This window comes from Trachemys scripta, chromosome 8 (genome assembly GCF_013100865.1).
Source record: "Trachemys scripta elegans isolate TJP31775 chromosome 8, CAS_Tse_1.0, whole genome shotgun sequence".
NCBI lineage: Eukaryota > Metazoa > Chordata > Testudines > Emydidae > Trachemys > Trachemys scripta.
Window position 1 is genome coordinate 41,596,592 of NC_048305.1, and position 12,158 is coordinate 41,608,749.

General features: G+C 54.9%; 1 protein-coding gene across 6 annotated transcripts in view; it reads right to left on the minus strand.

The window, feature by feature from the left end:
* Positions 1–2,836: 2,836 nt before the first annotated feature.
* The window catches only part of NOS1AP (nitric oxide synthase 1 adaptor protein), a 186,585-nt gene continuing 177,263 nt past the window's right edge, over positions 2,837–12,158 (minus strand). For 5 of the 6 annotated variants that reach the window (XM_034778109.1, XM_034778107.1, XM_034778106.1 and 2 more), the window contains 2 exons: positions 5,957–6,272; positions 2,837–5,046 (listed from right to left, as the gene is read on the minus strand). In XM_034778109.1, the coding sequence (XP_034634000.1) occupies positions 4,533–5,046; positions 5,957–6,272 (830 nt within the window). In that variant the 3' untranslated portion in view covers positions 2,837–4,532. The remainder of the gene's footprint in view (positions 5,047–5,956; positions 6,273–12,158) is intronic. The other variant, XM_034778112.1, reaches the window with a different exon arrangement.

Sequence of the window (12,158 nt, forward strand, 5' to 3'; positions counted from 1 at the left end):
AGGATACTTGAAGGAAACTGGAACAAAGGACAGTAACTACAGGGGTTGTGAGTGATTGCTGGACCCAGGCTAAAAGGAGATTAGCCTGTAAAAGGGAGCATTCTGGAACTGGTGAGGATCTTATCTGTATTTAGTTTGATTAGACATAGATTTGCGCATTTTATTTTATTTTGCTTGGTGACTTACTTTGTTCTGTCTGTTACCACTTGGAACCACTTAAATCCTATTCTCTGCATTTAATAAAATCACTTTTTCCTTATTAATTAACTCAGAGTATGTGTTAATATCTGGGGGAGCAAACAACTGTGCATATCTCTCTATCAGTGTTATAGAGGGCGAACAATTTATGAGTTTACCCTGAATAAGCTTTATACAGGGTAAAACGGATTTATTTGGGTTTAGACCCCACTGGGAGTTGGGCATCTGAGTGCTAAAGACAAGCACACTTCTGTGAGCTGTTTTCAGGTAAACTTGCAGCTTTGGGGCAAGTTATTCAGACCCTGGGTCTGTGTTGGAGCAGATGGGAGTGTCTGCTCAGCAAGACAGGGTGCTGGCGTCCTGAGCTGGCAGGGAAAACAGGAGCAGGGGTAGTCTTGGTACATCAGGTGGCAGCTCCCAAGGGGGTTTCTGTGATCCAACCCGTCACATATGTCACCTGATAATGAAATACATCTTAAATCTGGTATTTTTCCAGTTAGAAGGAGGGATGGGGACCCAGAAAGACAAAAAACTCCCGTCTTGTGCCAAAGCTATAAAAGGGGGTGGAACAGGACAAGAGAGGCTTCCAGTCATGAGAAAATCCCTGCTTACCACCTGAGATGTCTGCTGGAACTAAAAGGACTGTACCAGGCCCCAGACTAAGAAGGAGTCTAGTCTGTGAAAGAAGCTTATTGGAACATCTCTGAGGGGGTGAGATTACCTGTAATCAGTTTCTTTATGTATTAGGCTTAGACTTGCATGTTTCATTTTATTTTGCTTTGTGACTTACTTTGTTTTATCTGTTATTACTTGAAACCACTTAAATCCTACTTTTTATACTTAATCTTAGAATATCAGGGTTGGAAGGGACCTCAGGAGGTCATCTAGTCCAACCCTCTGCTCAAAGCAGGACCAATCCCGACAGATTTTTGCCCTAGATCCCTAAATGGCCCCCTCAAGGATTAAACTCACAACCCTGGGTTTAGCAGGCCAATACACAAACCACTGAGGTATCTCCTCCCCCCACCCCGGTTTTAATAAAATCACTTTGTTTATTAATTAACCCAGAGTAAGTGATTAATACCTGGGGGAGCAAACAGCTGTGTATATCTCTCTATCAGTGTTATAGAGTGTGGACAATTTATGAATTTACCCTGTATAAGCGTTATACAGAGTAAAACAGATTTATTTGGGGTTTGGATCTCATTGGGAACTGAGTGTCTGGGTGCTGGAGCAGTAACCTGCTAAACTGTTTTTGCTTAAAGTCTGCAGCTTTGGGGGCGTGGCCCAGACCCTGAGTCTGTGTTGCAGCAGGCTAGCGTGTCTGGCTCAACAAGGCAGAGTTCTGGAGTCCCAAGCTGGCGGAAAAACGGGCTCAGAAGTAATTTCAGCACATCAGCTGTTCCCTCGCCCGAGGGCTTCCTGACAAAGGACACTGGAGCAGGCCCCTCTTTGCTTGCTGACATAAAACATCGCTGCTGTATTGTCCGTCAACACTTGCACCGCAAGCTGGGGGAGGAACAGCTCGCATGCCAAGCGGATTGCCCTGAGCACCTTCACATTTATATGGAGAGGCAGCTCGTCTCTTACCCAGAGACTCTGAGTCCTGAGGTTGCTGAGGTAGGCTCCCCACCCCCAGGTCTGACATGTCGGATAACCAGCATTATCGCAGGCTGCGGGGTCTCGAAGGGCACACCTGAGAGGACTGCCACTGGGTCCAGTCACCATGGCAGGAAGCTAGGACTGACCTTAGGATGGTGAGGATCAAGCTTGGTGAACAGATCGAGGCAAGCCAGATCTGTAGATGTCTGAGGTGCAAGTGCATGTGTCGCACGACATAAGTACATGCCTTCATGTGGCCCAGAAGCTGCAAACATCCTGGGCAGTCATCAGCAGGAGAGCTAACAGCAGAGATCAAGTCTATGATGGCTTTGAACTTGGCTTCTGGGAGGAACGCCTGGGCTTAGGAGGCTGAGCCTGGCTCCTATAAATTCTATCCTTTGCACAGGGATCAGTGTCAACTTTTGCTCGTTTATGAGAAGACCCAGAGATCTGCAGGTGGTCATTGCCACCGAGATGCTGTTCTGAACTTGGTCCGTCAAGCAGCCTTTTATCAGCCAGTCATTGAAGTATGAGAAAATCTGTATTCCTCTGCATCTAAGGAAGGCAGCAACCACTGCCATACACTTCATGAAGACTCTTGGGGCTGCTGAGAATCCGAAGCAGAGCATCATAAATTGGTAGTGTTTGTGACCCACCACGAGGCTGAGGAACAACGTCCTGTAAGGGGACTAACTAACAATGAGAAACGATCCTAAACTAAACTGTAACAACAACTACTAACAACGATTTACAACGAGAATCAGGAAAAACCACTAGAGGTTTGCTGAAGCAAAAGCACTGTTCCAGCAACCATCATGGGCAGCAAGAAGGTACTGAGAGGGTGCAGGGCTGGAGACGCCCTTTATACCAGTGCATGAGTGTGGGCCTTCACAGCCAGCCCAAGGATACCACCAGGGGAAAAATCTCCAGCAGCAGTGCATGGGGTGCATGCACACCTAGCATGGAATTGACATGAGCAACACATCTTGAAGAACAAGCCCATTTCCCTGGACTCAGCGATCCTTGAGAAAACTCATCACACTGGAGAAAAAGTCTTTATTGTGCAATCTGTGTATTTCCTCCAGAATACCTACACATCCTAAACGATATAAAGAGAGGCTCTCCAAGCACAGTGGGCTAACTCTGGACTTTTCAGAACGTAGGTGCAGTGGAAGACTCTGCTTCATTACACAAAGGGACTTTCTGGTGTTTCTGTAATACATTATATAGGTGCTTACAGAAGCTGTATACTTCTATACAGATTTCTATTTGTGTGGTAGCTTTGGACATATACAGAATCTACACACAAATACATGGTTCATTTTGTATCAAAAATTACCTGGCACATTGCAGCACTCATTGTACTCTTTTGTATGTATCATTCATTTTTAGATGGTGCCTTTCACTGGGAATTAAAGATCAAGAGGACATCCTCCCAGCAGCTGGCACTCAGCCTGGCTAGTACATTACTCGTAGTGTCTGTTTCCCAAACCACAGGGCCCATCAATAGCCATGGCCTCATTACCGCAGTAGGACGATGAGGTGGATTTGGATGGTACAAAACTGTCTCCACCCACAAAACTTCATTTGTCTGCTCACTGCCACACAGAGCCGGAGGGTATCTGGCAGGAGAGCAGGACAGGAGATCGCGCGCCAGGCCTGGGATCCACCTACAGGATACAGAGACCTGACATTCCATGCTTGGCCTGGCCCACTGGCAAGAGATGAGGATGCTAGGCCTCACCCCAGCCCTTCTGGGCCCAGGCAGGTGAGGGGGCTGAGGGCTCACACTAGGCGCAGGGCGTAGGCACCAGCGCACTGTAAGAAAGGGGCATAGGACGGAGACTGCCCGGTCAGCGGTACCCAGTGCATGCTGGGAGAGTGATGGATCAAGTGGGAGGGGAAGATTTCCCCCAGGCAGAAATGGGTTATCCTGCCTCTGTGGCTGACAGAGAGTGCGTGGCCCCAGCTGGAACAGCCGCTGGGCATTTTACAGTGCAGGTGGGAGACACCAGTCCTGTGGGCTGTGCCTCAGGGCCATAGCCTTCAAGGCACGTGAGCCATCATCAAGTCATTTCCCTTCTCCCAGCCCCCAGCAGAGACCAGTCCCTGCTGCAGATGGGGTATGGCCCAGAGGGGCTAGAGCAGCCCAAGGGAGCCCTAGAGTGGGACGATCTGTGTGCAAGGAGCGGACTGGCTTCCCCCGAGAGACGAGGTCCAGTGCCCCTCGCTCTGCACAGCTCAGGGAAAGGTGCTGCTGGAGATGCAGGAGCAGGAACCATGTATGAGGGACTCGAGAGGGGCCCGCGGCAAATGGCACATGGCCTGCCCCTGCCATCAGCCCCAGGGCTGCTTGTGAGACAGGTACCGGGACAGGAGGGCAGCAGGGGGTGCAGGGCGTGGCTGGAGACCCTGATGGGGGAGAATGGAAGTTCTGCCCAGGGTGCCTGTGCAGGCCTGGCCTCGGTGAACAGTGCTCACTTGCACAGCCTGCACTAAGGCCTGGGGGGAGGGTAGGCAATGACTGTGTGGACAGCCCCGAGGATCACCCCCATGCCCTGCCATTGTTTGAGGGGACAAGCGGGCAGGGGCCAGGCTTCTCTTCGAGCCCCCTGGACAGAAGTCACTGCTGAGCGCCCCCAGAGTGCAGTCAGCATGCCCCCTCCCCAGCAGAGTGGGAGGGGTGTTCTTGAGGGGGGAAAGTGGCTGACTCCCCTGGGACATGGGGGCTGCTACTCAAAGGACAGGAGGTCTGGGTGGGGCCCCTCATTTTCCAGGCCGGAGGGCTGTGCCACAGGCTGCACGTTGCCCACGGGGGGCTGGTACTCCAGCAGGCAGTTGAGTCTGAGGGTGGGTTTCTCTGGGCAGGGTGTGGACACTGCCCGCCTGTCAGCAGCTTTGAGTTTGCCCTCCAGGTTCTGCTCGTGGATGAGGTCAGGCACTGAGAGGACCCTGCTGTGGGAGGGCCCATCCCCGTTTGGCACCGCTGTGCCAGGAGCACTCAGCTCAGCACTGCCCTCTGGCTGAGACATGTCCCATGCCACCTTCCACTGCTCCCCCTGGACAGCCTGCTTGGGGTGTTCCTGGCCTTGCTCGGGTAGTGCCTCGGCGCTGCACTCCAGGCTGCTCACCACCGGCTGGGAAGAGATCAGCATGTCCAGAGGGGTCTTCAAAGCCCGGGGTGTGCGCTTCTTGGCTGCTGGGGGTGGCGGGTCGAGCCGGGGAAAGGTTTCCAACAGCACACGCCTGCAAGCACAATGGCCCTTCGGTGAGCGACAATAACACCCGACACAGCGCTGACAGCTGCCCAGGGGTTCCCTGGATGGTCTCCCATCCAAGGGCTGAGCCCGCTTGATGGAGTCTAAGGCATCAGTATGGTATCAGCTCACACAGACACAAGCACACTCCCAGCAGCTAGACAACTCGTGTGTGCTGATTGCTTACCGCACAAACTGAATGGCAGAGAGGAAAGAGGGCCAGGAGAGGGTGCTAGCTTAAGACACCTGAGTTCAATTCTTTGCTCTTCTACAGATACCCTGTGTGACCTTGGGCAAGTCACTCAACCACTCTATGCCTCAGTTTCCCATCTGTAGGGTGCTGCAGTGAAGGCCCTTTGGACAGGCAGGCTCTGGGAGCAGAAACTACTGGTGTAGAAATAATTCAGTAAGTCAAATAGTTCCTAGGGCTGCTTTTATTCACCGCGGCCACCCACTGCTTCAAATCCCTCCCTGCTGTATTGGGATGCATCAGTTCCTGCTGTCGGCACTAGAGAGGGGCACAGCCCTCGCTTCCAACTGGAGAGATGGGGCTTCAATGTAGGGACGGGTCCATGGGAAAGGGGCTAAAGCAGCAGCTCCCCTCCTCCTCGGACATTGCAGTGAGTCCCAAGCTGGGCCAGGAGTCACCCCCTTTCAGCAGGAAGAGCTCCCTGCAGCCAATCTGTCCCAGATGCCATTGGATGGGGAAGGGCAGGGCATGCAGCTGGGGGAGAGTGGGACAGGAGGGGCTCAGAGAGGTGGGAGCAACAATGCGCAGCATTCCCCAGCCAGGGCCGTTGTGCCACGGCTGCAGCATGGCCCTGCAGTCCCAGCATGTGCTCCAGCTGGGGAGGGGGTCAGCATGCAGTCAGCCAGCCAATGCCTGAGGGGAGACTCACCCTGCATCGTGGGCCTGGTCCCCCAGCAGCGCGAGTATCCCGCCCGACAGCTCGGCCCCCACGCTGGCATTGACCTCGGTCACTCCCACCTCACCCAGACTGGCAGGCTCCTTCCGGCGCAGGAAGTCGTTGACTTTGGCCCCGACAGCCTTGCTCAGGTTCTTGAGGTGCTGGCTGCTCCCCACCCGCAGTCCAGTCTCAGCCGCGGCTGGCAGAGCTGCCAGGGGGGGGCCCAGCGAGGCTTTGGAGACAGACCGGCTGGGTTGCAGCTTTGGCGTGGGGGCTGTGTTTGAATTCTCAAACATGCTTTGGTCAACTGGAAGAGAAGAGAAGAGTTGAAGGGTTGGTGCGCAGGGGAAGGGCGCGCATGGGCAGAGGGGCGAGTGCATGGTGCATGGGGAGTGGCTGGTGTATGAGGAGGAGGTGGCATGTGCGGAGGGGGTGGTGCGCGGGAAGGGGGTGGCATGCAGGCAGTGAGTGGCGCATATGGAGTGGTTGGCCTGTGAGGAGTAGGTGGCACATGGGCAGTGTGCGGGGAGGGGCTGGTATGAGTGTGGAGGGGGTGGCATGTGGGCAGTAGCTGGAGTGCATGGAGTGGTTGGCATGTAGGCAGAAGGGCTGCATGCAGGCAGGGGGTGACATATGGGTAGTGGGTGGCACGCATGGATCAGTTGGCATGCAGGCAGGGAATGGCATGCGGGGAGCGGTTGGCATGCAGGCAAGGGGCAGCCTGTGCAGGCAGGGGACAGCATGCAGGCAAGGGGCGGTGTGCGTGGAGGGGTTGACATATGGGGAGGTGGTGTGCGCAGAAGGGGCTGGCACATGGGCAGAGGGGTGGCGCATGCACAAGGTTGGCACAAGACGGGGCTCTTGCCAGACACAGAGGTGCATTGCTCTGGGCCCAGAGGCTACAAATGCTTCTGCTCAGTACATGACAAGGCAGAGCCCTAATGTCAATGGCAGCCACTGACCCCTAGCCCAGGGCTCTGCATCCCTCCCTGTTGTTCAGGCCTCCATGCCCAGCAGCAGGCCCTGAATCCAAGAGGCTGGGCCTGCTCCAAGGCTGCAGAACCTCCTGCTACTGGCTCGAGCGCTGGTGTCACTGCCAGACACCCCGGTGTCCCAGGAGGATTTACCTGCCTTGTGGGCATGAGCCATGGGCCAGACAAAGAAAAGGGCAGTGATTCTCCTGGTGGCAGTACTGACACGCTGGGGTCTTGGGGGACGCATGTAGGGACATGAGACTCGGTTCCTTGGTGCAGCAGGTCCCACAGCCAGGGTTACTGGTGGGGCCTGTGATCAGTGACACTGGGCAAGAGGGTGGCTGCACTGTGCCAGGCAGGGCTGGGCATCGCCACAGGCAGCACAGGGATCACTGTGGGAGGCAGCGAGGCTGGGAGGAGACATGGCATGGACCTGTGTGGTGCTCGGCCCTTCTCCAGCTCCCGCAGCTGCTGCCCCAGGCGCTGCCCTAACAGGAATGCCAGCACGAGAGCCTGGCATTAGAGATATACCCCATTAGACAGGCACCAAGAGGCTGATGTTCCCAGAGAGCTCTCTGGTTCCCTAAGCCTGGCCCTGGTTGCTGGGGTGGGGCGCTGGGCCCCTGGAGGGCCTCCGGGCACTGGCTGAGGGAGCTTGTTCCCTTGGGATGAGCAGGGTCAGGAACAGGTACCCAGGCTGTGCTCCTCAGTGGCACTGAGAGACCCACAGAAGCTGGGCAGGGGGGCACTTGCGCAGAACAAAGCCTGGGAGTACTCCACTGCAGTACCCCAAACCACTGGCCACTTGTGAAAATCTGGGTGGGCCTCAGGACTTGCCCAAAGCCCAATGGTGAGTCAGTGGTGGAGCCCAGGGGACCCAGCACCCAGCTCTGCGTCAGCCACTAGACACACTCTTCACTCCCCTCCATTAGCTGGCGAATACAGACTTCCTGCGGGGAGGGGTGGCATGCTTCACAAGCTAGGTGCTAGCCTGGAAGTCGTGCAGCCTGCGTTCTGTTCCCAGCTTGGCCACCAACCCCCTGGGTGACCTGGGGCAAGTCACTCCCCTGCTCCGTGCCTCAGTTTCCCCATCTGTAACATGGGAAACATGCTCCTTCCTCTCCTTTGTAGAGGGCCGTGGGGGTGCTAGGAGAAGAATCTGGCTTGTGAGTGATATTGCAAACAGCTCCCACTCAGCAACCCCCCTCAGCATCTGTTCCTGGGTCTCACAAACAAGCCAGCTAAGGTCAGCCAGCTGACAAGCCCCTGGCAGCGATGAGACTCAGTGCTACAGGAGAGGGGCCATTTCAGCTAGCCCAAAGTCTGTGCCGGGGAATCAGCCTGTGGGTTACTCAGCTGCCTGAGAACAGCCTGGGCACTCACAGCAGCCACCCCTCCCCGAGCACACCCCTTGGGCTCTGTCCAAGTGACCTGGTCCAGGCAGGAGCCATCTAGGCCAAAGGGGACATGCCCTGGCCCAGGATTGGACTGTTCTGCATACCCATCTTTAGGCTGCTCTGGCTGCCAAAATGCCCTCTGGCAGAAATCAGAGTGGCCTCTGGCTGCTCTAACATCTGGCAGCCTGTTCCAGGCTCCCACACAGCCCAGGGCCCCACAACCTCTCTAGGGAGAAGGGGTCTCTGGGTGCCGAATCGGTCACTGGTCTCTCCCTGCCTCTAGGTCCCACTGTCCTCTCCCTGCTCCCTACCCCTGTTGATCTGAAAGCCTGTCCCCGTGGCAGACAGCCATGGAGCATAGGAGGTGGAGGGCACTGCTGCTGCTCTGACTGCTGAGCTGTTGTTTCCAATGGGGCACCTGCAGCAGGGCCGGATGTGCGTGCGGGGGGTGGAGTGACAGCATTAAGCACATAGACCCTCCTGGGGTTCTGGCCTAGCCGAGACTCTGACCAATCTTTGCCAGGCAGCTTCCCTGTCTCTGAAACCCAGCGTGGATAGAGACAAGCCAGCAGAACAGGGAGCTCTTGTGTTCCCCAGAGCGCAACAGCCAGTCAGCCTCAGCCACAGGGTGGGTCTCGGGCTAGCCCCTTTCAGAGCTAGGTGGGGCCGCTCTCACATCTTGCTGGGAGTGTACCCTAAGAACCCCAGCCTTCTGGCTGGCTGGAGACGCCCCCTCCTAGGGACGGAGAGCTGCACCTGGGCCCCCACCTCAGACTGACTGGGAACAGACAGGCACCCTGGGGCAGTGCAATGGACAGTGTGCTGTTCAGTGCCATATGGGGCCGGGGCTGAATGGCGGGAGTGGGCAGGGTTGAGGACAGGAGGAAGGTGGGGGAGGAGGGGGAAATGCTCACTCTGGTACAGACACACAGGCGCAGGTTGCTCAGCAGGGTCAGCTCTTACCTGACACTGAACATGACTTGGGAAGCAGGTTCCAAACAGAGAAAGCGATTTTCAGAGCAGATAGCTTGATGTCTCTGGAGGGAAGTGCTCAGTCTCCCCCCACTGGCTACACCCATGAGCCTCCTGCAATGAGGGACCTGCCTGTGCGGCACACCTCCCCCTCCGCTGGCACCACTGCTCAGGGGGCTATGCAGACCCAGCATCAGCAATTAAGAGACATGTCTGTAGCACGTCACGCAGTGGACATTGTGGTGCAGCCATGAGATGGCTCTTCTTATTGGGCAGTCCCTCCCTAGATCGCTGTCTACAGCCACGATTGCCCAGCAGAAGTCAGGGAGCAGTGGGGACGTGTCAACATGCTACACTAGCCGGGGCTAAGGCCACGTCTGCATGGGAGAGCTGCATCAGTTTCACTTACACCGCTGTTCAGACTGCTGCAAAGCCCCATGTAAATACTCTGATTCGGATTTCAGAGCAGCTTAGAATCATAGAATCATAGAAGATTAGGGTTGGAAGAGACCTCAGGAGGTCATCTAGTCCAACCCCCTGCTCAAAGCAGGACCAAACCCCAACTACATCATTCTAGCCAGGGCTTTGTCAAGCCAGGCCTTAAAAACCACTAAGGATGAAGATTCCACCACCTCCCTAGGTAACCCATTCCAATGCTTCACCACCCTCCTAGTGAAATAGTTTTTCCTAATATCCAACCTAGTCTTCCCCCACTGCAACTTGAGACAATTGCATCTTGTTTTGTCATCTACCACCACTGAGAACAGTCTAGCTCCATCCTCTTTGAAACCCCCATTCAGGTAGTTAAAGGCTGCTATCAAATCCCCCCTCACTCTTCTCTTCTGCAGACTAAATAAACCCAGTTCCCTCAACCTCTCCTCATAAGTCATAAGCCCCAGCTCCCTAATCATTTTCGTTGCCCTCTGCTGGACTCTCTCCAATTTGTCCACATCCCTTCTGTAGTGGGGGGCCCAAAACTGGATGCAATACTGCAGATGTAGCCTCACCAGTGCCTGATAGAGGGGAATAATCACTTCCCTCGATCTGCTGGCAATGCTCCTATTAATGCAGCCCAATATGCCATTAGCCTTCTTGGCAACAAGGGCACACTGCTGACTTATATCCAGCTTCTCACCCACTGTAATCCCCAGGTCCTTTTCTGCAGAACTGCCTCGTAGCCAGTCGGTCCCCAGCCTGTAGCAGTGCATGGGATTCTTCCGTCCTAAGTGCAGGACTCTGCACTTGTCCTTGTTGAACCTCATCAGATTTCTTTTAGCCCAATCCTCCAATTTGTCTAGGTCACTCCGGACCCTATCCCTACCCTCCAGCATATCTACCTCTTCCCCCAGCTTAACGTCATCTGCGAACTTGCTGAGGGTACTATCCATCCCATCATCCAGATCATTAATAAAGATGTTCAACAAAACCCCAGGGGTCAGTCCTGGGGCACTCCGCTTGATACCTGCTGCCACACCGAGCATGGCATGGTGCAACCACACACTGACCAACAGCCTGTCCACGCAGCGAGCCCAGTGCAGCTCTGGGATTGGGCCTGCTCAGCCACTCAGCCCTGTGGGGAGGAGCTTGAACATGTGCCTCTGAGGGGTCAGCGAGGGCCCAGGAAGCCAGCATGATATGGCTCCCTTGATGGCAGCCCAGCAAAGAGAGCCTGGGACTGGCAACTGACCCCCCTTCCTCCTTTCCTGGGCTCCCTTCAGGTGAGGACTGAGGCCGGGTGGGGGGTGCTCTAGCTCTTCTGGAGCCAGCGGCCTGCCCTTTGCTCCCTAACACAGCTGTCAGCAGTTCCACCCCCCAACCCGCTGGTACCAAGCCTTTCCCACCCCAGGGGAGCTGGAAACGGCCCTGCCTGTTCCACAGCTACCACCAAAGGCTTCTAAAAACCCAGCCACGAGGTCCTATCTGTACACGCTTACACACATGCAAATGTATGCACCCAGCTCCATGCAGCCCAGTGCACCCCGGCCCCACCGGCACTGAGCAGTTCCCTCCAGCGGGGCAGGGACCAGCCTGGTGGAGCTGTGCTCTCCCGCAGAGACCTCCCCAGCCAGGGAGACAGGCCCTGGGCAGTAACTGCAGCTCTTCCAGCAGCCTCCATAGGGAGTCTCCTGACCCCACAATGTGTCTGACCCAGGTCCCAAGTCAGAACCCCGAGTGAGCACAGCCCATGGGACCGAGTCATGAAATCTCAATGCATGGATCAGAACATAGAAAGGGCCATGCCCCGACTATGCCTGGAGTGTCAGCTTCTCTGTTCCTGCCACATAGCCAGTAACCCCAGAACAGGCTCTGAAGAAGTGGGGAAGGAGAACCAAAGGTGCGGGTCTGTAGGCGTGTGACAGTGAGAAGCAATAGTTTAAGTACTAAGGAAGACAAGGCCATTGTGGTGACGCTAACTGTTTGCATCAGTCTTCACTGCAGAGGCTGTGTGGGAGATTCCCACACCTGAGACATTCTTTTTGGTGATAAATCTGAGCAATTGTACCATATTAGAGGAGGTTTTGGAACAAACTGACACATTAAGCAATAATAAGTCACCAGGACCAGATAGTGTTCACCCAAGAGTTCTTTTGAAGGAACTCAAATATGAACTTGCTGAACTACTAACTGTGGTATGTAACCTATCACCTAAACCAGCCTCTGGACCTGATGACTGGAGGGTGGCTAATGTAACATTGGTTTTTAAAAAAGGCTCCTGATCACATGCTGTTAAGCTAACTTCAGTATCAGTCACATTGGTTGAAACTATAGTAAAGAAGAGAATTATCAGACACATAGATGAACACGTTTTGTTGGAGAAAAGTCAGTATGGCTTTTTAAAGGGAAATCATG